General features: G+C 39.8%; 1 protein-coding gene across 9 annotated transcripts in view; it reads left to right on the top strand.

The window, feature by feature from the left end:
* Positions 1 to 26,992, top strand: part of LOC140491374 (septin-4-like) — a 135,870-nt gene that overhangs the window by 18,886 nt on the left and 89,992 nt on the right. Inside the window, exon 1 of one of the 9 annotated variants that reach the window (XM_072589462.1) lies at positions 23,180 to 23,515. The exons of 6 other annotated variants lie outside the window; for them this stretch is intronic. In XM_072589462.1, the coding sequence (XP_072445563.1) occupies positions 23,480 to 23,515 (36 nt within the window). In that variant the 5' untranslated portion in view covers positions 23,180 to 23,479. Of the gene's footprint in view, positions 1 to 23,179; positions 23,516 to 26,992 lie in introns of those variants that run through there. 2 more of the 9 variants (XM_072589467.1, XM_072589470.1) reach the window with 2 other exon arrangements.

Below are 26,992 nucleotides of genomic sequence, written 5' to 3'. Positions count from 1 at the left end.
CTATGTCCTCCTCTTGAGCTCAAAGATGTTTTGTTCTTTCCGATCTGTTGATGAGAGCCTTCTTCTCAAAGGTACTGCTTTCTATTTCAGAATATGAAGCCCAAGTTTCTCTCTTTTGTTGTTTCAAGCTATTGGCATTTTCTCCTTATGGTCTGTCTCAGCCATGTGTGCTCTTGGTTGTGGTTTTTTTAAAAAAGAGTAATCGTACTTTTTCTCTCACTCTTTTTTTTTTGTTCATGTTCTGGTCCATGGGCTAAGGCTCTGAAAGCTCTTATACTGTGTGTCTGTTTGAAGTTTGAAAACTGGTTATCCCTTTGTTCATTATTTTGCTGTATAACTTTGTTGCCAGTTGGTTACAGGCCAAACTAAGCCTGTAAGAAAGTGAACATTGAACAACTGGTTTTACCTGGTTAAAAATCACACAACACCAGGTTATAGTCCAACAGGTTTAATTGGAAGCACACTAGCTTTCGGAGCGTCACTCCTTCATCAGGTGATAGTGAAGGGCTCAATCCTAACCCACAGAATTTATAGCAAAAATTTACAGGCTTCCAGTATCACCTGACGAAGGAGTGATGCTCCGAAAGTTAGTGTGCTTCCAATTAAACCTGTTGGACTATAACCTGGTGTAGTGTGATTTTTAACTTTGTACACCCCAGTCCAACACCGGCATCTCCAAATCATGGTTTTATCTGGTACATACATATATACAATTGGCCACTTGAGGGGGCTATTATACTGCTCCCTCTTTCTTCAACATATTTATTAATAGAGTAATAGAGATGTACAGCACGGAAACACCCTTTGGTCCAACTCGTCCATTCCGACCAGATATCCCAACCTAATTTAGTTCCACCTGCTAGCACCCAAATCCTTCCTATGAAAAAAACATCCAGATGTCTTAAATGTTGAAATTGTACCAGCCTCCACTACGTCCTCTGGCAGCTCATTCCATACATGCACCATCCTCTGCGTGAAAAAGTTGCCCCTTAGGTCTCTTTTATATCTTTCCCCTCTCATCCTAAACCTATGCCCTCTAGTTCTGGACTCCCCCACCCCAGAACTAACAAAGAACATTGCAGCACAGGAACAGGCCCTTTTGACCCTCAGGCCTGCACCAATCCATATCCTTTATCTGCCGCCTATTTTTTGAAGGGTCGGTATCCCTCTGCTCCCTGCCCAATCATATGTTTATCTAGATCCAGCTTAAAAGATGCTATCGTTCCTGCCCCTACTATATCCACTGGCACCCACCACCCTCTGCGCGAAGAACTTTCCACGTATATCTCCCCTAAACTTTTCCCCACCCACTTTGAACTTGTGACCCCTAGTAATTGAGTCTTCCACTCTGGGGGGAAAAAGGTCCTTGCTATCCACCCTGTCAACACCTCATGATTTTGTAGGCCTCAAACAGGTACCTCATCAACCTTTCTAAGAAAATAATCCGAATTCAGGGAATACTCTTTGTCTATTTGTCCCATCCATGCTCTTCATTGTCTTATAAACCTCTGTAAGATCACCCCTCAGCCTCCGCCGCTCCAGGGAAAACATCCCCAGCCTATTCAGCCTCTCCCAATAGCTCAAATCCTCTAACCCTGGCAACATCCTTGTAAATCTTTTCTGACTCTTTTAAGTTTGACAAGATCCTTCCAATAGGAAGGAGATCAGAATTGCATGCAATATTTCAAAAGTGGCCTAACCAACGTCCTGTACAGCCGCAACATGATTTCCCAACTCCTGTACTCAATACTCTGACCAATAAAGGAAAGCATACTGTGAGAAACAAAGCTCACACACTTCAATAATTGCAGTCAGAGACAAAATCTGAATCAGTAGTGTCCTTTATTTTACTCTTGCAAGAGGGTGTGATGTCCAGTGTCTACAAGGCAAGGGACATACACCAAATTCAATTAATACACAATATTTATATAATTTGGTTTCTTTTTTTCATTGCTCCTCCCCTGTTTACATCTTCCACTTCCCCTAAGACCGGCACCCATTACTCCGGTTTATCTCTTGCCTTATCCAGCCTTGTTTGTGACAAAATGTTTATTTCTGGCCTCACAAGGCCGTTCGACCTCATCCCGCTGTAGATCATTGTTAGGCATATTCTTTCTTCACCATTATCTACTCCCTCCATCTGTACCTTCCCCTACCATACTGATCCTTATGACCCTTTTAGTTGGGGTTTGTTCCTGTGTTTCTGTAAAAGTGGGAAACAGATGTTTATACCTACTGTTTGTACAGGCATATCTAGCTTAACTTGCTCCCCTCACAGTATCTTATCTATTCGCCTGTAATATCTACCATTGTTTTGCAGTCACATTTCATTCTTGCATACAATTTTAGCTAATACAAAAACAATTATGTATTTCTTCCACATAATTTCCATCCTTGTTGACTCAGCTCTTGGCTAAAACAATTGCACACTGGTGTGAGTTCATTTACTTTGTATAAGTAATTAGAATTGCAGAAGTAACACTTTTTCCTACATCCCACAATACCAAATGCCTTCACTATCCTGTCTACTTGTGATTCTACTTTCAAGGAACTGTGAACCTGCACTCCAAGGTCTCTTTGTTTAGCAACACTCCCTAGGACCTTACCATTCAGTGTATAAATCCTGCTCAGATTTGCTTTCCCAAAATGCAACACCTCGCATTTATCTAAATTAAGTACCATCTGCCACTCCTCAGCCCATTGGCCCATCTGATCAAGATCCTGTTGTAATCCGAGGGAACATTCGTTGCTGTCCACTAAACCTCTAATTTTGGTGCTAACTTAGTAACAATACCTCCTATGTTCACATCCAAATCATTTATATAAATGACAAAAAGTAGAGGACCCAGCACCGATCCTTGCAGCACTCCACTGGTCACAGGACTCCAAAACCACCCTCCGTCTTCTATCTTTTGAGCCAGTTCTGTATCCAAATGGCTAGTTCTCCCTGTATTCCACAAAATCTAACCTTGCTAACCAATCTCCCGGGGGAACCTTGTCGAACACCTTACTGAAGTCCGTATAGATCACGTCCACTGCTCTGCCTTCATCAGTCCTCTTTGTTACTCCTTCAAAAAACACAGTCAAGTTTGTGAGAAATAATTTCCCATGTGCAAAGTCATGTTGATTATCCCTAATCAGTCCTTGCCTTTCCAAATACATGTACATCCTGTCCCTCAGGATTCCCTCCAACAACTTGCCCACCACTGATGTCAGGCTCACTGGTCTATAGTTCCCTGGCTTGTCCTTACCACCTTTCTTAAATACTGGTACCACGTTAGCCAACCTCCAGTCTTCCGGCACCTCACTTGTGACTATTGATGATACAAATATCTCCGCAAGAGGCCCAGCAGTCACTTCCCTAGTTTCCCAAAGAGTTCTAGGGTACACCTGATCGGGTCCTGGGGATTTATCTATCTTTCTGCATTTCAAGACATCCAGCGCTTCCTCCTCTGTAATATGGACATTTTGCAAGATATCACCATCTATTCCCCAACATTCTATATCTTCCATGTCCTTCTCTACAGTAAACACTGATGCAAAATACTTGTTTAGAATCTTGCCCATCTCATGTGGCTCCACACAAAGGCCGCCTTGCTGATCTTTTGAGGGGCCTTATTCTCTCTCTAGTTACCCTTTGTCCTTAATGTGTTTGTATTCTTTGGATTCTCCTTAACTCTATTTGCCAAAGCTATCTCATGTCCCTTTTTTTGCCTTCCTGATTTCCCTCTTAAGTATACTTCTACTGCCTTTATACTCTTCTAAGGATTCACTGGAACTATCCTGTCTATACCTGACTTATGCTTCCTTCTTTTTCTAAACCAAACCTCAAGTTTTCTCATCATCCAGTGTTCCCTATATCTACCACTTTCCTTTCACCCTAACAGGAATATACTGTCTCTGGACTCTCATTATCTTATTTCTGAAGACTTCTCATTTTCCAACCATCACTTTACCTGCGAACATCAGCCTCCAATCAGCTTTTGAAAGTTCTAATACCATCAATATTAGCCTTCCTCCAATTTAGAACTTCAACTTTTAGATCTGGTCTATCCTTTTCCATCACTATTTTAAAACTAATGGAATTATGGTCGCTGGCCCCAAAGTGCTCCCCCACTGACATCTCAGTCACCTGACCTGCCTTATTTCCCAAGAGTCGGTCAAGTTTTGTACCTTCTCCAGTAGGTACATTCACATACTGAATCAGAAAATTGTCTTGTAGGAAAACACACTTGACAAATTCCTCTCTATCTAAGCCCTTTACACTATGGCAGTGCCAGTCTATGTTTGGAAAGTTAAAATCGCCTACCATAACCACCCTATTATTCTTACATATAACTGAGATGTCCTTACAAATTTGTTTCTCAATTTCCCTCTGATTATTAGAGGGTCTATAATACAATCCCATTAAGGTGATCATCTCTTTCTTATTTCTCAGTTCCACCCAAATAACTTCCCTGGATGTATTTCCAAGGATATCCTCCCTAAGTGCAGCTGTAATGCTATCCCTGATCAAAAAACCCCACTCCCTCTCCTCCCTTTGCCTCCCTTTTCTATCCTTCCTGTAGCATTTGTATCCCGGAACATTGAGCTGTCAGTCCTGAGCCATGTTTCTGTATCCCAGTCCCATGTTCCTAACCATGCCTTGAGTTGATCTGCTTTCCCTGTTAGGCCCTTTGCATTGAAATAAATGCAGTTTAATTTATTAGTCCTACCTTGTCCCTCCCGAGCAGCTCGAGCAAATCTCCCTGTCAGTATATTAGTCCGCTTCCAATTCAGATGCAATCCATCCTCCTTGTACAGGTTTACCCCAGAAGAGATTTTAATGATCCAAAAATGTGAACCCTTCTCCCCTGCACCAGCTCTTCAGCCATGTATTCATCTGCTCTATCCTCCTATTCCTACCCTCAGTAGCTCGTAGCACTAGGAGTAATCCAGGTATTGCTACCCTCGAGGACCTCCTTTTTAAATTCCTGCCTAACTTTCTATATTCTCCCTTCAAAATCTCATCCTTTCTCTTCCTATGTCATTCATTCCAATGTGTACAATGACCTCCTGCTGGTCCCTCTCCCCTTTGAGAACATTCTGCACCCTCTCTGAGACATCCTTGGCACCAGGGAGGCAACACACCTTTCGGATGTTTCGCTGCTGGCCTCCAAAATGTCTGCCTGTGCCTCTGACTAGACAGTCCCCTAACACAATTGATTGCTTGAAACCCAACATACCCCCCATTACATTAGAGCTTGTCTTGATACCAGAAACTTGGCTGTTTGTGTTACATTCCCCTGAGAATCCATCGCCCCCTACATTTTCCAAAACAGCATGTTTAAGATTGCATTTGTACCGATCTCTAATTAATTTCAAATCTATGTTAACCCAATGTTTTTCTATTCTTCAGAGAATGCCTGCTTTCTTGACTCAGACTTTCCAATTTTGGGGAGGATCTTGAGCTATCTTTACCCAAGACTGATACTCGCTTTCTCTAACAAGACTTGATTTTAGCCTGTGATCTTCAGTTGAATTTTCCTCTTCATCAGACACATGGGGCAGCTTGGTGGTTAGCACTGCTACCTCACAGTGCCAGGGACCTGGGTTTGGTTCCAGCCTCAAGCGACTGCCTGTGTGGCGTTTGCACATTCTTCCTGTGTCTGCATGGGTTTCCTCCCACAATCCAAAGACGTGTAGGTTAGGTGAATTTGCCGTGCAACATTGCCCAGAGAGTTCAGGCATGTGTAGGTTAGATGCATTAGTCATAGGTAAATATAGAGTTATAGGGTAGGGGAATGAGTCTGGGTGGGTTACTCTTTAAAAGATCAGTGTGGATTTGTTGGGCCAAATGGCCTGTTTCCACCTGTAGGAATTCTGTCTACATCTGACATGGATGTGAACTGGTTACGAGCACAACTTGAAGTAACTATTACTTACATTGCATCTCGCCAATTTAATGGACCCATTTGATTCTTCCCAACTCCCTTCTTCATGAACCTTTGAAAGTAAAATATGATTTACTTGTAAAAAACCCACCAAACAATATCTAAATATATTAAAGGACTGCATATTTGTCGGATTCTGGCCACTTCAAAAACTCAGGGTATTCTTTCATCATAACTTGCTGGGTCAACTTCAGATTACATTCTCTCACTCTCTCCCTCTCATAATTCCCCTTCTGTCTAAATTATTTTCTTCTACTGATTCAAACGTGGCTTCAACAACAAACCTCATTCACGACTGTCTTTAAAGAATCGATTCATGTGGCATTCTCTCAGTATGAGGTGTAATGAGGGCTAGCTCAATGATTCTGTGACTGATTTGCAATGCAGAGTGAAGCCAAAAGTGTGGGTTCAATTCCCACACCAGCTGAGGTTACCATTGAGGACTCTCCCCTCGCCTGAGACATGGTGACCCTCAGGTTAAACCATCACCAGTTGTGTCTCTCCAATGGAAAAGCAGCTTGTGGTCCATTTGGACTATGGCAACTTTACCTATTATGATAAATAAACAAATCATTCCTCAGCTTGTGAATCTATGACATTTGAAATTTTCTTCATTTTGTATCACGTATTTGTTTGACAAGAGCAGGATTAACAATATGCTCTGCATGTTCTCCTTCATTTCAAGTGATGGAACACACTGGTGTTTGTCCTTTATATTCTCATGGCATTTGAAAAGTCTTTTGAACAAAATTTAAGATCTATTATCAGGTTTAAATTTTGTCAAAAACGAAGCAGTAACCAAACTATCCAAAATCTGTAAGGTTTTGCTATTTGTCATTCAATTCATTGCAAACCCATCAATCCACTTTGGTTATCCACCATAATGAATAGCTATTGCCATTCAAATTCTGTAATATTAAGGGACTTGCTGGCTGTGTCTATTTCACTGTCATTTTTGATGTTATCTAATCCTGGCCACCAAATATAGCTGCTTGTTTTTACTCTTTATCAAACTCATCCCTCAGTGTTGATCATGAAGATCTGTAGGTCTATACCTTTTTGGAATTACAACTCTTGTTCCCTGCATAATGGAATTTATTCCTATGGATTTTAAAAAATGGCATGGTTTCTAAATCCAATATCTATGTTGGCCATCATTTGCAATATAGTTATGCACCCTTGGCAATATAATGTCCTTATGATTTATTCTACCAACATCTGCTGTGATTGAAAACTCACCTACGTGTCAGAAGAAAATATATCTTCCCTAAATCGGATGGGGATGGTCATCTAGAGATTGTATTTTATAATCATTTGTACATAACGAATTATATATCACATTTGTACGTCAACAAAATCCATGCCGATCTCTGCATTCAGACTGCAGTCCAAGGTGGGGGCTGGGGCCTTTTAAGTTCAAATTATCTTCGGTGGCTCAGGATCAGTTTTGGTTGTGAAACTATGACCATACAAATATTTAGAATATCTTCTTTCTTTAATAATCAAAACAATGCTTCACACTCTATCTGAGTAGAATTTCACTCATTGGCACTGAAAACACATGATCTTAAGTGCAGTTGATTTTCTTTACCATTATCCAACATGAGAAAACATATGCTAGCTTAACACATACTGTACTGTACAAGCATTGTACCATTTTACAAGTTATTTTTATTCAACTTGAATGATTTGTCACACTGCATAACCATGGAACACACCTCTTTGATAATTCATTCAATGAATACAATGAGATTGCCAGATGATTTTACTGTAATAAATCACGAGACACAAAGATCTCAGCTTGGAAATACTCTGAGGACATGTTGCATTTCTTATCACATGAACCTTACTCTGGGTAGGACGTAGTCTATCTTTAACTACCTGCGCAACTCGTACATTCCATGTGCTTTTCCAAACAATGGAGCACTTTCTTCTGTCTACCATCATGGGTCTGCCTATTTGGAGCTAAAATAAGTATGTTATGTAAATAATACATTACTCTCTGAATTCCTTGCAAAATAGTGGGAAAAAATCGAATGGCAAGCTGTGAAACTGAAATAGGCCATTGTAGGTAACAATACCCAGAGATTTGACCCTTCATCTAATTCAAATTTCAAATAGGTATTTACCAGATTTAAGTTTGAACATATCTGACCTCCTGAAATATCGTAAACAGATCCTTGACTTTTGACTCATCATTGGGTGGATTATATTCTAGTACATGATTTACAATTACTTTATAATCCCCACAATCTTACAATAACATTTGCCTTTCATGTTACCACAATGGGAGCGGCCCAATTACTCTGTTCAACTTTTGCGATAATGTTCTGTCTTCAGTCCTCTTACTTTATTCTCTCCAGGATATAGTCCAACAGGTTTATTTAAAATCACAAGCTTTCAGAGCACTGCTCCTTCATCATCAGGTGAAGTCAGCACCTATCCAAAAGCTTGTGATTTCAAATAAACCTGTTGGACTATATTCTGATGTGCTGTGACTTCTGACTTTGTCCACCCCAGTCCAACACCAGCACCTCCACGTCATCTTTATTTTCACCTTTTAGTGCATAGCAACCGAGACAAGGTCTACAGCAATCTGCTATAAAGCTGTCTTTTGGCCTTGTATCTTTTTGAATTGGGTGGCCAGTTTCACCAAACACCTAAGGTAACTTAAAGATCATACTATTTTGTATTGTAGTTTTCTCTTCTAGGTTTAAAAAAAATTACGTTCCATTTTAACTCCTGTATTTTTAACCCATTTCTAATGGATAAATTTTTTAACCATTGAACCATGACCTTTCTCATTTGTGAGGAGGTTCTCTTCTCCCTAACTTCCTCATTTATGCATGATTTCTTCAACAGACACTGACTTACATTTTGGCAGGATGGCAATTCAGAAATCGCATTGACTGATGCCCCAAGGTCTGCTGAGGCTCCATTACCTGGACTATGATACCCTGTAAATTACTATAGTGTGGATTTCAACCTGTTGCGGTTTGATACCATTTACAGAGACTGCTGCCTCCTTCCTCCAAAACGTACGGCATGTACCTTCTTCAGATGATCCTCTTCCTGCTGTAGCACTCTGTTCACAAATGGACCATTCTGCGCCTGATGTTGCCCTAATTATCAATAACAGGAATTTACAACTACTTTTGTTGGGGCCGTCAGACTCAGTTACAATTTATTGACTTTGGAAGAAAACTGGCTGTTGTTAACTTAGTCTTTTCTGGAGTTGTGTTCTGTCACATTCATGTTGATACTGCTCAGCTAGCCATATCAAAGTAAACTGTCAATCTATTTGTCTCTGTCCCACAGTGAGCTTTCTCTAAATTCTCCCAAATTAAAATTGATAGACAGCTTTTTCAAAGCCAACATAAAACTTGATAATATCCTAAATGGGTAACTAATCTTTTGTTCCAAAGCAATAGCTTTCTGTAAACTCCAATGTCTTGGGACTATAACACTGTTCAACCTTACACAAAATGTCTGACAGCCGTATGCCTTTTGTTAAGCAAATTTTTAAGTATATCATCAACTTCTAGGCCAGGTGTGGTCAGAAATATCACCCTTTTCCCTTCTCCCTACCATCTGATTAATGTCTGGATTATCAGGAACACCTAATATAGTACTAGTAGTGAACATATCTTGAGTCTCTCAATTCCTCTATTGACTTGCTAAGGGTTTATCCAAAACAAATTTATTCAATGCAAGACAGCCAAAATCCCATCTCATCACCAAATGTGATGCTTCTGCAGGGCAGATGGAAACAATGTATAACGGATGAAGAGTCAACACTGAACACAAGTAAGATTTACTCTGGTATAAAACAGATATAGAAATGATCACACTGTTTTTAATATGGTTTTAATTTGTACAACAGATTAAAGCTGTACCGAAAGGTAAATGTAAACTATTCTGTCATAGTGAAAATCTATAACGCAACAGAACAAACTTGAGGACTTTGTTTTTCTACATTAAAACTTTGTTTGAAGCATTTTCTCAGCTTCCCTGCTTGTTTGAGTATCATGAGGTGAACTAATAACATGATGTAAATAAAGCCAGATTCATGTGCGCAACTTTGGAATTATTCATTTGCAAACTATTGTCTATTATCAAGCACTGCAATGTCCAGATCTTTTGTTAAATAGTTATTTTGAGGTGATTATGTAATTATTTCTGCTGTGATATTATGCATACAGTTGACTCCAATCCATCTTGAATAATAATGTTACTCAAATCTATTCTCAAGTACTTCCACAGCTGTATGGAAAAGAAAGGCAGCAATGGTGAATCTTTCTATTCTTGGTTGTTTTAAAAACAAGGAATGCTGTTAGTAATCTTTTCTTAGCCCAACCTTAATCCGGATTGTTGTCCCACTTTATGATCCTTTCAAATACCCAAATATCCTTGATGAAAGTTTTGAAGAATATCATGTTGAATAACTAATTTCTCATTGAAGACTATTAAGTTATCAGCAACAATGAGGTGCTCACGCTGTTTAAAAGTACTGGCATATGTTCAGATTTTTGGGTAATATAGTTTGCCATCCTTCCAGACAGTACTTCTGGATTTTAAATCATTCTTCATCCCATTCTTGGTCTTGACGCCTTGCTTTTAACTTCCTTTTGGTGTGAATGGTTATGAATGGTTATTCAGTATGAATACATTGAATTGGTTTGTAGGTTTCAAAGTCCTCAATGTATTTCTCCTGTTCAGTGTTGTTGATGGAATCCTTCAGAGTGTAGAAAATGGTACTTTTCCATGTATATATTCACTCAATGAATCCTAACACCTGCAAAGTACTGAATTTTGGAGTGCACCTTGGGAGTTTCTTTCTTTGCATTTAGAAGAGTGACCAAAGATTTATTATCAGTTTCAATTTTGAACTATAATATTAGAATCAAAGAATGGTCTGGAAGCACGCCATTTGGCCCATTAAGTCCACACCAACCCTCTGAAGGCATCCCACCTAGACTCAACTCCCCCTAAACTATCCCTATAACCCTGCATTTCCCATGGCTAATCCACCTAGCCTGCATATCCCTGGAAACTATGGGCAACTTAGCATAGCCAATCCACCTAGCCTGCACATCTTTCGACTGTGGGAGGAAACCAGAGCACCTAGAGGAAATCCATGCAACACAGAGAATGTACAAACTCCACACAGACTGTCTCCCAAGGCTGGAATTGAACCTGTATCCCTGACACTGTCAGGCAACATTGCTAACTGCTGAAACACCCATAATCTTTATCACATACCATTAAAAACGACACACCCCGAGGTTGATGCTAAAATATATTTCTTTATAATGATAAATGCACTTCTGTCTTTGTTAATGATCTAGTGGCATCGCAAACTTGCTGTCCTTTTGCCCCTGAAAATGGGATGCCTCTTGTATTGTAGAGAATGTTTTGTCCCTTAGCGCAGTCAGCAACTGTGAATCAGTGTCCTCAGACTTCTGAAGAGTTAAGGAGCTTGTCAATCTTTTCAAAACTTTTTCCTGGTCCAAGCACCAGCACTATTCTTGACCCTGTCTGAAAAGATGTCTCAAGAGCTTGTTAATTTCTGCCAAATTGGATAGAAACATACCTACTTGATTTACCAAACTGAGGAATAGTTGAAGTTCTGCAATGTTTTCAGGTGATGCAAGTTTTCTCATATATCAGGTCCAAGAAATTTATGTTTAGTAAACACTTATTTTTACTAAGTAATAATCTTGCATTCAGTAAGTCTCTGAGGCCTGACTCTTTTTGGTCAGGTTCCTTTTTTTTGTGAATGAACGTATCAGGGTGTCAATCATTTGGCGTTTGAAATTGTCAGTACCTTCCTATGCATTGGAAAATGCTCTCTGAAAAATGCTTGAAGTGGAAGCAATTCCTAAAAATATGTATCCAAGGGTGTTATAATTTGTATGTTCAGCGTTAGCAATCTCACCAACCTTCTACAATAATCTCAGCTTTAAGTATGTCATTCTATTTAGTAGAGAACACTCCTGATTCTGAATCTCCGATTCAAAGATTTCTGATTTTTTTACATTTGAGTGTCACCATGAGCTGGCTTTTAACAATGAACAAAGTTCATCCAGGTTTTTCATTTTAATTTGTTCAAACCATTTTTAGTTGTTGTGATAAAACAAAAGCACCAGCTCCTGTACCTAATTTCAACTTTGTTAGGTGTCCATCCAGTTCTAGTTTAACTCCAATGCTTATTTGCAATACATTTTATTTTCCAAGGAAATATTTGAGCTATTCTTGTGATTTTTCAAACTTTGCTATCTGGCAGCATCTCTTGTGAGTGAAACAGAGTTAATGCCTTAAGTCTTTGGGACTGAAGAATCCTCAACAGCTCTGAAGAGGCTTGCTAATACAATTTTAATGATAGTATCCAGAGCATATAGTAATATATTTACCTGGTCTTTCTGGACTTTCTTATTCAAGCTTGCAGCAGTTCTGTACTTGGTGTGCATTTTCTTCCAGTTTTCACATTCCTGGGCCTGGTGTGGTCCTTTGCCTGAAATGTTTCCAAGATGAATAAGTTAGATTCTACATTTCTTCTGGGTCCAGGAACTATTCCTGTATCTGTGCCACTTCCTGTGGCTTTGAGTCTTGCTCATTACTTTTCAGTCTCTGGATCTGTTTTCCACCTTGCTGCTGCTCCTATGATGTTTCCAATGACTTGTTAAATCATTAGGGCTTATTTTTGTTATTTCTATATTCGCTTCTTCTGAATCTTACAGTTCTCTTCAATAAAAATGGCTTCATTGTTTCTGTTTTCCATTTCTACTGCCACCAGTGTTGTGTATTCTAGGTCTGGAAAAGTTTACTTTCACAAAGGTATGCTGCTTGAACCCATAATAAAGTGCCCTGTATTTACAGCTCGATCTTTGTGTACATTGCCATCACATGAGGTTAGAGATCACTCTTTCTGATCTCTCTCATGTTATCATTACAGTATCATCACGTATACCCCGTTACGTGATTGGTCTCTGTCTTGAATACGACATGTGATTGAGCACCTTTGTTTCTCTGGGATACACTTTTTTTACATAGGGGAGGAAATAGCCTAGTGGTATTATCACTAGACCAAGTATTCAGAGACCCTGGTAATGATCTGGGGCCCAGAGTTCAAGTCCAGTCATGGCATGCGGTGGAATTTGGATTCAGTTAAAAATCTGGAATTAAGAGGCTAATGATGACCATGAAATTGACATCAATTATCAGGAAAATCCATTTGCTTCGTTAATGTTCTTCAGGGGTGGAAATCTGCCATCCTTACCTGGTCTGGCATACATGTGACTCCAGACCCACCACAAGTTGTTTGACTCTCTTAACTGCCCTCTGAACAATTAGGAATGGGCAATAAATGCTGGCCTAGCCAGTAATGCGTTCGACCTCTGAATGAATTAAAAAAAACCTTTGCGTGAGGAAGGAAAATGGAACATTATCTCTCAGGAAGTGGAACATCACCTTGTTTAGGGCTCCAACATACTCATGTTAAAAGGGACCCCAAGAGCTTTGAACTGATGTCTTTCCTGTCTGCTGAGTCAACCAGCTTAAAACTGTGGAGGTCAACTTCCTGCCATGTTCCAATCAAGAAAAAGGTGTTAAACAGAAAAGTAATGTGAATGTGTTTTATAGAAAGTGTTTCATGGCTTTTGTTAACTTTAATCATCTGTGTGGTTTGGGATTTGTCTATGTTTCAGTTAAGCTGGCAAGGAATTTAAAAATCTGTTTTCAACCCCTTAAAGGCTTTGTAGGCAAATTCTGTTGCCTGACCCAGAATTACAAAGTATAATCTTGTACCACAGGACATCTTTTCATCATTACATGTCATTTTAAGTTCTGTTACTGATCTTTTTCAAGGCCTCATAACCTAATGAACTTGAATAACAATACCACACATTCCTTAACCATAACCTATACCTCACTAAATGTTATTGATTATTGCAGCCCTCTGGTCCACAAAACTCTACATGTTCCAGGGGTTTGTGCAAAATAATTGTGGGAGACTGTGAGCATCCTAAACTTATGCTTTGCTTTATTGGTCAGAGCATTGATTACAGGAGTTGGGAGGTCATGTTGCAGCTGTTGGTTGCGCCACTTTTGGAATGTAGTGTGCAATTCTGGTCTTTGTCCAAACGGAAGAACGTTGTGAAACTTGAAAGGATTCAGAAAAGATTTACAAAGATGTTTCCAGGGTTGGAGGATTTGAGCTATAGGGAGAGGCTGAATAGGTTGGGGCTGCTTTCCCTGGAGCGTCGGAGGCTGAGGGGTGACCTTATAGAGGTTTATAAAATCATGAGTAGCATGGATACGGTAAATAGACAAGGTCTTTTCCCTGGAGTGAGCAGTCCAGAACTAGAGGGCATAGGTTTAGGGTGAGAGGGGAAAAATATATAAAAGGGACCTGAGGGGCAACTTTTTCACGCAGAGTGTTGAGTGTATGGAATGAGCTGCCAGAGGAAGTGGTGGAGTCTGGTACAATTACAATATATAAATGGTATCTGGATGAGTATATGAATAGGAAGGGTTGAGAGGGATATGGGCCAAGTGCAGGCAAATGGGACTAGATTAAATTAGCATATCTGGTCGACATGGACAAGTTGGATTGAGGGGTCTGTTTCCATGCTGTACATCTCTGACTCGGACTTTGACTCATGTTCATTTTTTTCAACACAATTTACCACACAACCACTATCAGTAACATTTGGTTCTGTTTCTGCAAATAGTTTAATCCAACAATTATTTAATAGTTGCATTCTCATCACTCTTTTTTATTATTATTGTTACAGAGTGTATTGAGTTATTTAACCTAGATTATGATGATATACATTCCTGTAGCCTGTAGTCTGATCTATCATTCGTGCAATGCGTGGTCTGACCGTGTGTAGTTATTGAACAAAGGGTTCAGTCTACTATTTGAAGCTTATCTGGACAGCAGAGGTGAATCCCCTTTAATGTTATTGTATAATCACTCACTCAATTGCACACTATTGAGATTACAGACTCCTTGTTTCTGCAATCCTCATAATGGGTAGTTGGGAGTGGTTTCTGAGATTTTTGAGTTATTGTAGGGGATTCTGTCTGTCAGGGAGTCTGAATGTACTATGTTCCCGATGGTCGGACAGCCCAGAACCAGTGGTCATAGTTTAAGGATAAGAGGTAAACCTTTTCGAATTAAGATGAGAAATTTCTTCACCCATAGTGATAAGCCTGTGGAATTCACTACCACAGAAAGTTGATGAGGCCAAAACATTGTGTTTCCAAAAAGGAAGTAGATGTAGCTCTTGTGGCTGAAAGGATCAGGGGATATTGGGGAGGGCAGGATTAGGGTCCTGAGTTTGATAATAAACTGTGGTCATATTGAGCCGGCTCAAGGGATCAAAAGGCCTATTCCTTTGCCTATCTTTTGTGTCTCTATGTACAGTAATAGTCTGGAAAAGACCAGCTGTCCATTAGGCTTGCCCACAGTATTGCTGACTGAATTGAGGTGTAAGTTCTTATAAGATATTTGTGTTTTAAGGCTGTCCTGTGGCCTTGGGGATGTTATCCACTTGGGATTGTAGTAACTGAGAGGCAAAAACCAACCAAGACTCATCTATTTCACTAGCCACCATTCTGGCAGCTTCTGTTACAGCTTCTCTTGGCTGCAGCTTTTTTTATTAGTTCAAGGTTTAGGCATCCTTGGCTAGACCAATATTTATTGCCCACCCTAACTTCCCTTGAGAAGGTGGAGCTGAGTTGCTGCCTTCAACTGTTGTAGTCTATGTAGTGTATTTTCACCCATGTTCTGTTACAAATGGAGTTCCTGGATTCAGACCCAGTGGCAGTGAAGGAATGGTGATATATTTCAAGTCATGCATATGGTGGTGCCATGTATCTGCTGCAGTTTTCCCTGTCTTTCCAAATCTATTAAGTCGATCACCTCCAATGTGCAATTGAAGGAGTCTTGATGAATTACTTAAGTGCATTTGTAGATGATACACCCTGCTGCCACTGTGTATTAGTGGTATAGGGAGTGAATGTTGAAGATGGTGGATGTGATGCCAATCAATAGGCTGCTTCATTTGGAGTGCTGTTAGACCTGCACCCATTTGGGCAAATATGGAGAATTTCATCACAATTCTACTCATGCCATGCAGATGGGGAGAGTTCCTAGCCTTTGACATTAGCCATGGTATTTATGTGGCTAGTGCAGTTCACTTTCTGCTCAATGGTTATCCCCAGGAATTAGTATTATCACTGAATTCCCTGTTATCTATCATGAAATCACAAGCTGGAGATAGTCTTGCCTGGCACTTGCTTGTCATGAATGCTGCTTGCGATTTATCAACCCAAACCTGGACTTTGTCCAGATCTTGCTGCATATGGACACAAATGGTCATGAACATTGTGTAATGATCAGTGAACATATGCATTTCTGACGTTATGATGGACGGAATGAAGAAGCTGAAGATGATTGGGCCTTGGACAGAAGCCTGAGGAACTGTGACTGACTACCAACAACTGCAAGCACCTCCCTTTTGTGCCAGGTATGACTCCAACCAGAGGAGCATTTTGCCCTGATTTCCATTAATTTCAGTTTTGTTCTGGCACCTTGATGCCACATTCAGTTAAATGCAACCTCAATGTCAAGGGTTGTCGCTCTCGCCTCACTTTTTGAGTTCAGTTCTTTTTCTCTGTTTGGACAAGGGCTGTAATGGGAGTCAGGAGCTGAATGGGACTTGTGGAACTGGAACTGAAACTGAACAGCAGTGAGCGGGTTGTTGCTGATTTAGTGCACTGACAATGACCCCTTTCGTAATTTCGCTGATACAATGTACAAATTAGGATCCAGGAGTAAGTAATTCAGCCCCATGAACCTGCTCCATGAATTCATAAAATCATGGTTGATCTGACTGTAACATTCAATCTGCATTCTGCCTTATTCTTCTTTCTTAACAAGTGTCTTTCAACAGCATCTGAGGAGCAAGAGGGTCAGCCTGGAGTATTGTTTGCAGTTTTGGTCTCCAAATTTTGAGGAAGGATATTCTGGCTATTTGAGGAAGTGCAGCATAGGTTCACGAGGTCAATTCCCAGAATGGTGGGACTATCATATGGTGAAAGGTTGGAGCTACTGGACTTGTATACATTTTGAGTTTAGAAGGATGAGAGGGGATCTGATTTGAGACATATAAAATTATTAATGGATTGGACACTCTGGAGGCAGGAAGCATGTTTCCGCTGATGGGTGAGTCCCGAACCAGAGGGCACAATTTAAAAATAAGGGGTAGGCCATTTAGAACAGAGTTGAGGAGAAACTTCCTCACCCAGAGAGTAGTGGATATATGGAATGCTCTGCCCCAGAAGGCAGTGGAGGCCAAGTCTCTGGATACTTTCAAGAAAGAGATGGATAGGGCTCTTAGAGATAGTGGAATCCAGGGTTATGGTGATAAGGCAGGAACAGGATACTGATTGTGGATGACCCACCATGATAATAATGAATGGTGGTGCTGGCTCGAAAGGCCGAATGGCCTACTCCTGCACCTATTGTCTATTAACTGTTCATCAGCCCTGACGAAGGGTTAAGCCCGAAACGTCGACTCTCTTGCTCCTCAGATACTCTCTAACCTACTGTGTCTTTTTCCAGTGCCACACTTTATTGACTCTGACATCTCCAGCATCTGCTGTCCTCACTATCTCCAAGGATCCATCTACCTCTGCTTCTGCCACTCTTTTTTTTCTTTTAGGAAGAGAATCCCAAAGATTCGTGACCCTCTGAGAGAAAATAAAAATCCATATAATCTCTGTTTTAAATCTGCAACCTCTTATTTTTGAACAGTTATCCCAGTTATGATTTCTCCTGTGAGAGGAAACATCAGGTCAACACCCACCCTGTCAAGACATCTCAGGATCATATTTGTTGCAATCAAGTCACCTCTTAGTTTTCTAAACTCCATTTTTAAATTCTGTCCAACCTTTCCTCGTAAGACAGCCTTCACCCCCTGTGCACCCCATCCCATTCCAGATATTACTCTCGTAAACCTTTTCTGAACAACCTCCAATGCATTTGCATGGTCTGAAGTAGAGAACAAATGGGAAATGTGTAGAAAGTGCTGAAGGTGGCTGGGTTGGATTTGTCCTGCCTTCTCTCGACAGTACCTTCTTGGACAATTCTCCCCATTGCTGGGAAGACGTTGGCGTTGTAACTGTGGGGCGAAGAGTACAGTCAGTTCTGGAGCACAAGTTGTCAGTATTACAGCAGGTAAATTGTCAGGCACATAGCCTTTGTGTTAACTGGTGATTTCAGCCATTTCCTGATATCATGTGGAATGAATTGAATTGGCTAACGACTGCCATCTATGATATTGAGCACCTCAGGAGTCGGTCAACACATCATGGCTGAAGATGGTTGTAAATGCTTCATCCTTATCTTCTATAAAGGGTCCCCCATCACTGGGGATGGGAATATTTGTGTAGCTTCCTTATCCTGTTTGTTGCTTTATTGTCCACCACCATTTATGACTAGATTTGACAGGCCTGCCAAGTTTTGATCTGATCCATTTGTTGTGGGATCACTTAGCGCTATCCATTGTTAGACATGCAAGGGGCCTGCACTATAGCTTCACTTTTCTATTTTAGGTATGTCGGGTGCTGCTCGTGGCATGTCCACATTCAGCCTTAAATGAATCAGCTTTGTCCTTCAGGTGAGATGGCAATTGTAGAGTGGTTGCGGTGGGGAATATTTTGGACCTTAGGGTTACAGATTGTAGTTGAAAACAATGCTGCTTATGATGGCTCTCAATACCTAATGGATACCCAGTTTTAGGTTTCTCAATCTGTTTGGAATCTATCCCATTTAGTTTGGTGAAGGTGCCACAGCAATTATGGAGGCTTTTCTCCAATGTGAACATGGGACTGTGTGATTGTTGTACCTCTCAACGCTTATGTAAATATTGTGGTAAAATGAGAGTCATGTAAGTCATAATGCTGAAACTGATCACATGAGACTAAAATCAGTAGGTAAGATGATTAGAGAGTGGAAATAGCATGTGAAGAGGGAGAGCTTAGACACTACACCACACTAAGACTATTTAAAAATAAAAAAAATATGTATAGAGTTGAAGATCCTTACTTAGAGATCAAGCAGAAGCAACCTCTGAGACAGTGTGTGAAGATGGCCACTGCCTGGAGATAGCCTAGACATAAATGTGCAGGTAACAATATTGGTTTAATGCATATGCTGGAGCAGACGGATATGTCAGATTGGGGAGGACAAACCTGAGTTGGTTTTTCCCTCTTGTTCATTCCCTCACCACCTGTTACAGACTCAATTTAGCAGCTATGTCTTTTAGGCTATGGCCAGCTTAGGTTCCTAGTGCTGTTACTGAGCTACTTCTGGTACTAGGCATTGAACCCCTCCATCCTCTGTGCTCCTTCCATTTGGTATTCACGTTGGAAGAGTACTAATTTATCAGCTGAGTGGAGGGAAGGTTAAACTAGCAAGATGTTCCCTTGCGCATGTTTGACTTTAGACCATCAAGACCATGAAGTCTTCCTTAAGCACTCACAGAAGATGTTCCCTCGAACTGTATACCACAGTTTCACAGTCTGTGGTGTCCGTAAGAAACCCATCTGAGGGTTGACAATGATGGGTTTTCTATTGTCATTTTTAATGTATAGCTCATTTGATTTCATTCCTTTCAGATTTCGTGGCGGTTTGATACAATTTAGTGGCTTACTGTTGGCTACTTCAGAGGTAATTTAAATATCAACATCATTACTGTGGTCTGGAGTCCCACAGAGGCCAGATCACACAAGTATGGCACATCTCCTCCCTTAAGGGCATTTTAATGCATTTTAATGGCAATCAAGAATAATTTTATCACCATTAGAATAAGTCTTAAATTCCAGATTTATTAAGTGAATTTAAGTTCACGAGCTCCTGAGGTGGGATTTGAACTCTTGTCTCCAGAGGATTAGCTTGGCCATCTGATCAACATGCTGTCACATGGCCCTGCAGTGAGATGCTTCTGGCTGTAGTAGGATGTGTATGACTGCTGACAAGTTTTGGGGCTTTGATCTCAGCCACAGACAAATGACGAGACAATATTACATCTCCCTGGTACAATTGTTGGAGCACCCCAGTCATTCATCTGGTTATTGTCCAGTCGGGTGCCTCCTCCCGTTTCTCAGATGTTGATATTCTGATCTCCTCTGGAGTTCTCTGATTTTCTGCGAGGTTATTGGTGCAACGGCCAATTACATTGTGATTCAAAAGCTACTGCATCTAAAGTAGCATCAAAATCCTTTGAGATTTGTCCAATGATGGGTTCATTCAGTTAGAGTTTCTTTCTAAATTCAATATAAGTAAATAATTTTGGAAGAAAATGCTTTAAAACTTCAGTTCTGAACAAAATCTCCATTAATTTGTATTTTATTTTGTAATTAATTATTAGTAAACTAAATTGTAAAGAAATTTACTCAATTTGTTTACTTTTTGCTTTTACTTTTAGATAATTCTACAGTGATTTAATTATTCTTGCCTGACAAACAACATGAAATACAAGAATTATTTGTTTATCTGTGGTATTATTCTTTTGATCTTTTTTAAACCTTCCTGTCTTCACCTAGTTTCTAACACTTTTCATCAAAGGGCTGAATTTTGCTTAGAAGGTAACTGTTCATGATAAATGAACCACCACACATTTCAGGAGGTGAAAGGGTATTTCCAACCAATCTGATCAGAGATGTTATGACTTGGACCCAGGCCCCCTGGCCCAGAGGTAGAAACACTACCATAGCACCACAACAATCCAGCAAGTTCAGGAGATTTAAAAAAATGAGTTGCAAAAATATTCTTTATTAAAAAACGTTTATATGCATACACACTTACTGAAGCATTTACGTACAGTCTTTGCACATGGACAACAAACAAACATTGGAATTTGGCATTCCCTGTAGTTGCAAAAAAAATTCAAGGCATTTTTTATTTATGTAAGACCACATTTACATACATTAGAATACCAAGAGATTCTGATGACTGAACTGACCCTCATGCACTTTGGCAGAAATGGTCTTTCCTCATTATGCCTTGGCAGCAGCTGTCCCCCAAGCTTTAATGCATCCCTCACCACATAGTCCTGGACATCGAAATGTGCCAGTTTACAACACTCAGTCAAGGTCAATTCTTTGCATTAGAAGGTCAACAAATTTTGAGCAGACCAAAAAGTGTCTTTCACTGAGTTAATGGTCCTCCTGGCACAGTTAATGCTTGTCTTGGTGCATGTCCCGAGGACAGACCATAGAGCACAAGGGTCCTGTATCACGAAGCTGCTCAGGATGCACCTCAACAAAAAAACCATTGTAAAACCACCTCACCAGACCATCTTTGCAAAAGCACATTCCAAAAGGAGATGTTTGACAGTCTCTTAACAAAAAAAACTGAAAGAACTTCAGAGGCTGGAAATCAGCGATAGAAACAAAAACAGAAATTGCTGGCAAAACTCAGCAGGTCTGACCGCATCTGTAGACAGAGATGAGAATTAATGTTTCAGGTTAAATGACCCTTCTTTAGAACTTTGAATAGTTCGGCACTGGGTAATGCAACATGAATCAACCCCTTGTGTCCAGAAAGTCAAAGATTTAAAGTGTTAATCGCATCTTTGATAGTTTATTGAATATTTTAAAATAATATTGAATAATTTGAATATTTTTAATTTAAAGTTCTTGTGAAGATCTGTAGCTTGGGAACTAGTAGGGTTCTCTGTTGGTTGTCTGATGATATCAGCTAGAAGGGGGACGAAATGTCTGCCAACAAACCTACTACTTTGGCAAACAGACCAACAATGAACCCCATAGTTTTTATATATAGATTTTATACTTTGGTTTATCCATTTTTTTTCTCCTAATCTGCTCTTTCTTTTATCCCATTACTTTTCTCTTTGCACCTTCATTTTCCACCATTATCTTTTTTTTTCAACCTTCAAATATCATTAAGGTGATGCCCAATTGTCTCTAAATTCTTAGATGCCCTATTGCCCTCTTGACAATTTTAACAGCTCGTGCTTCAGAAATTACAGTGAAAATCTTTATCAACTGAACTATGCAGTCAACTATTTAATAAGATGCCTAACTGCAGCAAGATCCAGCCTAGGGGTCTTTCAGATCCTGTGTTTCACTATTCATGTAAAGTATATAGAATTGTGTCCATTTTGTTTTCAAATGTGTCCCAGTTGTAAACTCATTTTCAGAATCCACTCAGGTAGATAGTATTAGACACAAACCTTGGGCTAGTCAATTAATTATGCAGTACTGAGGTTTAGTCCTTTTTTATATTTGGATTATTCAAATGCTGCTGATTCTCCTCTCTCTTTCTCTCTCTCTCTCTCCAGAAACACACCCAGTTGATTTTTTTTTTGCCCATTTACAACAGTGCTTTAACATTATAATTTAATCTACAGTTTGAATCCAAGCAGAATCTGAATTAGTATCCACCCGCAAGGATGGGTGTAACTCTGGTTTCACAATACTGTAATTGTGAGACATCAATATGAAATTGCTGCTTACTAATGCTGCAGTTATAAGTACAAGTAAACGCCTTCTGATCTCAATTGATCACAATATAACTTGATGCCCAGTCGGGAGCAAGAGCACTCTTTAATGAGGTGCATTAATGTAAATGCAGTATCCAAAATGAGAAAAAAAATTCTAAATAAAATTAGTGCATTTCAACCAATACTTTCAAAAAGGAGCAGAATGGATAACCAGCTTAGAATAAATAAGTAATCACAGTCAGTGATTAGTAAAGAAACCTGTTCTTTTGAGGCCTTGAATACTTCTAAAATGTAAAAAAGTGAGAGTTACTAGTGTCAATTATTTCTGTATATTAGAGCTTAACAGGTTTCTTCAAGTGGTTTCATGAGTTTTGGAAAAGCCAATTGTCTCAGTGATTCCCTTAACAGATTAAATAATTTGGAAAGGGTTGATGATTGATATAGGCTGTGTACCCAGGGCATACACAGCACATTTGTTGGGTCAAATGAAAATTTCAAATGTCAATGTTTTATGAAATTTTTCATGTGATGTTTTTTTAATGGGCACAGTCTTCAGACCAATCTTATTCTGTGAGCATTTAATTTTGTGTTAAGAAGATTTAGTTATAGTCAATTACCATTACCATCAACTGTTTTCTTCTTAATCTGTTTTAATTCTAATTCTGTTTTAATCATGAAAAGCTGTTGAGAGACCGTATGAAGTAAAGCTTGAGACTCTTGGCAGTTAAAGGGTTACATTAAAAGCAATTGTTTCATCTACAGCACCAGACTAAAAGTATCCGGGTAATTATTAATATTTCTATCCCAGCAGATGTTAAGTGTTCCTACTTTCTGTGCCCTATTGCTGTTGGGATGCACAATGTTATTATGATGATGGGTGGGAGTATGTCGATGAGACTGTGTAGTACCATCTGCTGGGAGAGCTCTGACTCATTGCAGTACTAGGGAACCAGCAGGCACTGTCTCTTCACAGTGTCCATTGATTTATTACGGAGACTGACTTGGAACATGGCTTGTTACACAGAGATGTCTGGCGTTGTCGAGGTATGTGGCAATGTTGTGATTTTTTTTCCCTCCCCCAGCGCTATCACTGGCTGCTTCTAGGTTAGTTGTTAAACACAAGAGCATCAACACTTTGACCAGACAATCTTCCCGCAAAACCTTTTGGAATGTTTATGCATATTATTAGAAATTAATTATATTCCATGGAGCTCTGACTATTCAAAAATCTAATTTTCTAAATAGCAGATATTAAAGATTATGATTAATGCAGATAGTTTTTGGTCCCCAGCTTAAAAGTTGCAGTTGTAACTTGGTTAATATAATATGAGGGTTTGAATTGTGTGTTTCTTTATGGTAAATTCAGACAGCATAGAATATCCACACCTCAGTGTCAGAGTAGTCATTGGCATGCACCTCATATACTACTTATATATTGATCAGCTATTGTAATGGAATCTGCAACACTTAACATCAAGGAACCCTATTCAGTGTTGGATTTGCATAGATACTAAAACGTTACCTTTTCCTGACTGACGTTATTGCTGAAAACACGAAAGTGTGAACTTTGAATAAAAACAGGATCAATCTCTGCCAGACAAATACCTTCAATGGATGAGTAGGCTGCTAACATTCCTTGTCACTTGGGTGATGAGTTGAAAGGTGATCATTGCCAAGGAACATGGTTCACGTTGATGCTTGTGGGAGAATTATAGAAGAAACTGGAAAGCACTTTTAGCAATTATATGAACTGCCAAAGTGGTGTGGACTTTGCCTCCAATAGGGAGTTTGTATCTGATGCAGCAATGCTTATGTTGGCTTCGGTGATATAAGAATGAGACATGGGTTAAATAATACTGAACGATTTAAAAAATGTTTATGACAACTCCTGATAAATACAGATGTTACAGACACAAATTGGTATCCTTGCTAATATTAATTATTAAGTGATAAAGATGAACATGCTTGCTGTGCTATGGATACAGTGATAATACTGTAAACATGTCTCTTTGAAGGTACTATGTTTACTAACTATGTGACGAGCACAGCAGCCTGCTGTAGAGAGTGGTACTTGGCATGTGGACAGTTTGAGATTCAGAGTAGTAAATAGAGTACAGGAGCACCTCTTCCATCAGTAAAGGGTTTTTTTTTTGCACTGATCGGTCTTTAGGGATTTGAGTGTGAATCTAGAATGGGATGTCTATGAGCTATGGAAAGTGAATTGAAAATGTTTCATCAGTATTCTTCTGAGCTACGGAGTGGAGTACAGTGTTGGAAAGGAAACCCAGATTGCAACTCTTCTGTTGTCTGTCTGTTTGCCAGCAATGAGAATCATAAGATGGAGTGCTATGATTTTCCTGGTTTTGATTTATGATCAGAAGGCTAATCTAAAAGAATGTATTTCTGTACCCATTCTGAATGTTTTTTGTTATTAAGGAAACAATCTCCTGTGCCACTGCACACAGACTTGGGTCTAAATTATATGTGAAAGATGTAATTGAATGTGGGTAAGGCAAGTTCAGCCACTGGGACGAGCTGATGGGAAAATTGTGTCACTTCTCTAAGGGGCCACATGATGCTATTTGAGTGTCATCAAGCATTTAAATGGGCAGCATTGGTTATTCCTGTTTTCATTCTTCTAAACCTCAGTGCTATAGGCTGAGTCAACCTGATCTCTCTTCATACACCAAACCTGCTGATCCAGGCATTGGTCTTTGCTGTAACCCCTCTGTAGTAATTTCATTTTTTCCTTCGGTAAGACGACAAAAGCTGAATACTGCACTCCCAATGTGGACTCGCCAAGGCCTTAGAGAGCTGCAATAAAATTTCCCTGCTCCTGTACTAAATCCTCTTGCAATGAAGAACAACGTACCATTTGCCTTCCTAACTGCTTTTGTGCGGCATGAATATGACTTGGCACTTGTCAGCTGAAGTCTGGATGTTGTCCAGATCTAGCTGCATTTTAACATAGACTGCTTCGGTATCTAAGGAGGCATGAATGGTGCTGAAAACTGTGTCAACGTCAACAAACATCCCACTTCTTAGGTTATGATGGACGGGAGGTCATTGATGAAGATGGTTGGTGCTAGTACTCCTGCAGAGATATCCTGGAGCTGAGATGGCTGACCTCCAACAACTATGACGATATTCCTATGTGCTAGGTATGACTCGAACCACTGGTGAGTTTGCCACTGATTTCCATTGATTTCAGTTTTGCTAAGGCTCTTTGATGTCATGTTAGGTCAAACGCAGACTTTATATCAAGGGCTGCAACTCTCTTGCCTCATCTCTGGAATTCAGCAACTTACTGCTTTTGCTAGTGTCCATGCTTCCTGAGTTGTTCAACATGGAGAAATATTGATTCATCAGCTGAGGGGGGTTGCTAAGTGGTAACCAACAGCAGCTTTCCTTACCCATCTTTAACATTATGCCATGAGACCTCATGTGGTCTGGAGGTTATGCTCTCAACTTCATCCATCAGGCAGAAGATACAAAAGCTGAAACACATGTGCTAATAGGTCCAAGAACAGCTTCTTCCATGCTGTTTTTAGGTTTATGAATGGACCCCTCAAATTTCAAATTTAATATTGATTTTGCTTTTTGTCCACCTTCTTTTCAGCCCTAACCTTGTATTCCTTACTCTGTTCTAATACACTATGATCGCTGTATGATAGCACCTGCCCGTGTTGCATGCAAAACAAAACTTTTCACTGTACCTAGGTACTTGTGACAATAATAAATCAAATAAAAAAAGTCAATGGTGAGGACTCCCAGAGTAAATCCCTCCTGACTGTATACCATGGTTCTGCTGGATTTGCCCTGCTGATGGGAGAAGGTATATGCAGGGTTGGTGATTGTGTGTCTGGGACATAGTCATACTCACAGAATCATACATTATGGACTATGTCAGGCTGTTGCTTGACTAGTCTGTGAGACAGCTCTCCCAATTTTGGCACCATGTCCTCCAGATGTTAGTAAGGAGCACTTTGCTGTTTCTGCCTTGTCTTTTCCATATCTAGATTGATGTTGAGACCTCATAGCAACTGATAAAACTGAAGGACTGCCTCAATGTGCACCATTGGGATTCAATGATTCTACTGTTCCCCTCTTAATCAATTTCTTAGTCCTTTTTTGCTGTATTCTGAACCGCTCCCAGTCCTTGAACTTGCTACTTTTTTCTAGCAATCTTATTTGGCGCCTATTTAGACTTAATGCTATCCTTAATTTCCTTTTGTTAACCATGATTTGTTCCTTTCAACCAAAAGGGATGCATTACATGTTCAATGCATACACTTACTCTTCAATGTTAACCGCTTCCTAATTACTATCTATATTTTAATAAAGTCACTCAGTATATTGCAGCCAAATCACCTCTCATACTTTCAGTTTCCTTTGTTTAGATTTTAAACGTTAGTTTTGGATTAGATGAGATTAGAATCTCTACAGTGTGGAAACAGGCCCTTTGGCCCAACAAGTTCATACCAACCCTCTGACGAGTAACCCACCCAGACCCAATTCCCA

This window comes from Chiloscyllium punctatum, chromosome 19, assembly GCF_047496795.1.
Source record: "Chiloscyllium punctatum isolate Juve2018m chromosome 19, sChiPun1.3, whole genome shotgun sequence".
NCBI lineage: Eukaryota > Metazoa > Chordata > Chondrichthyes > Orectolobiformes > Hemiscylliidae > Chiloscyllium > Chiloscyllium punctatum.
This window is presented reverse-complemented; position numbering and strand designations above follow the sequence as displayed.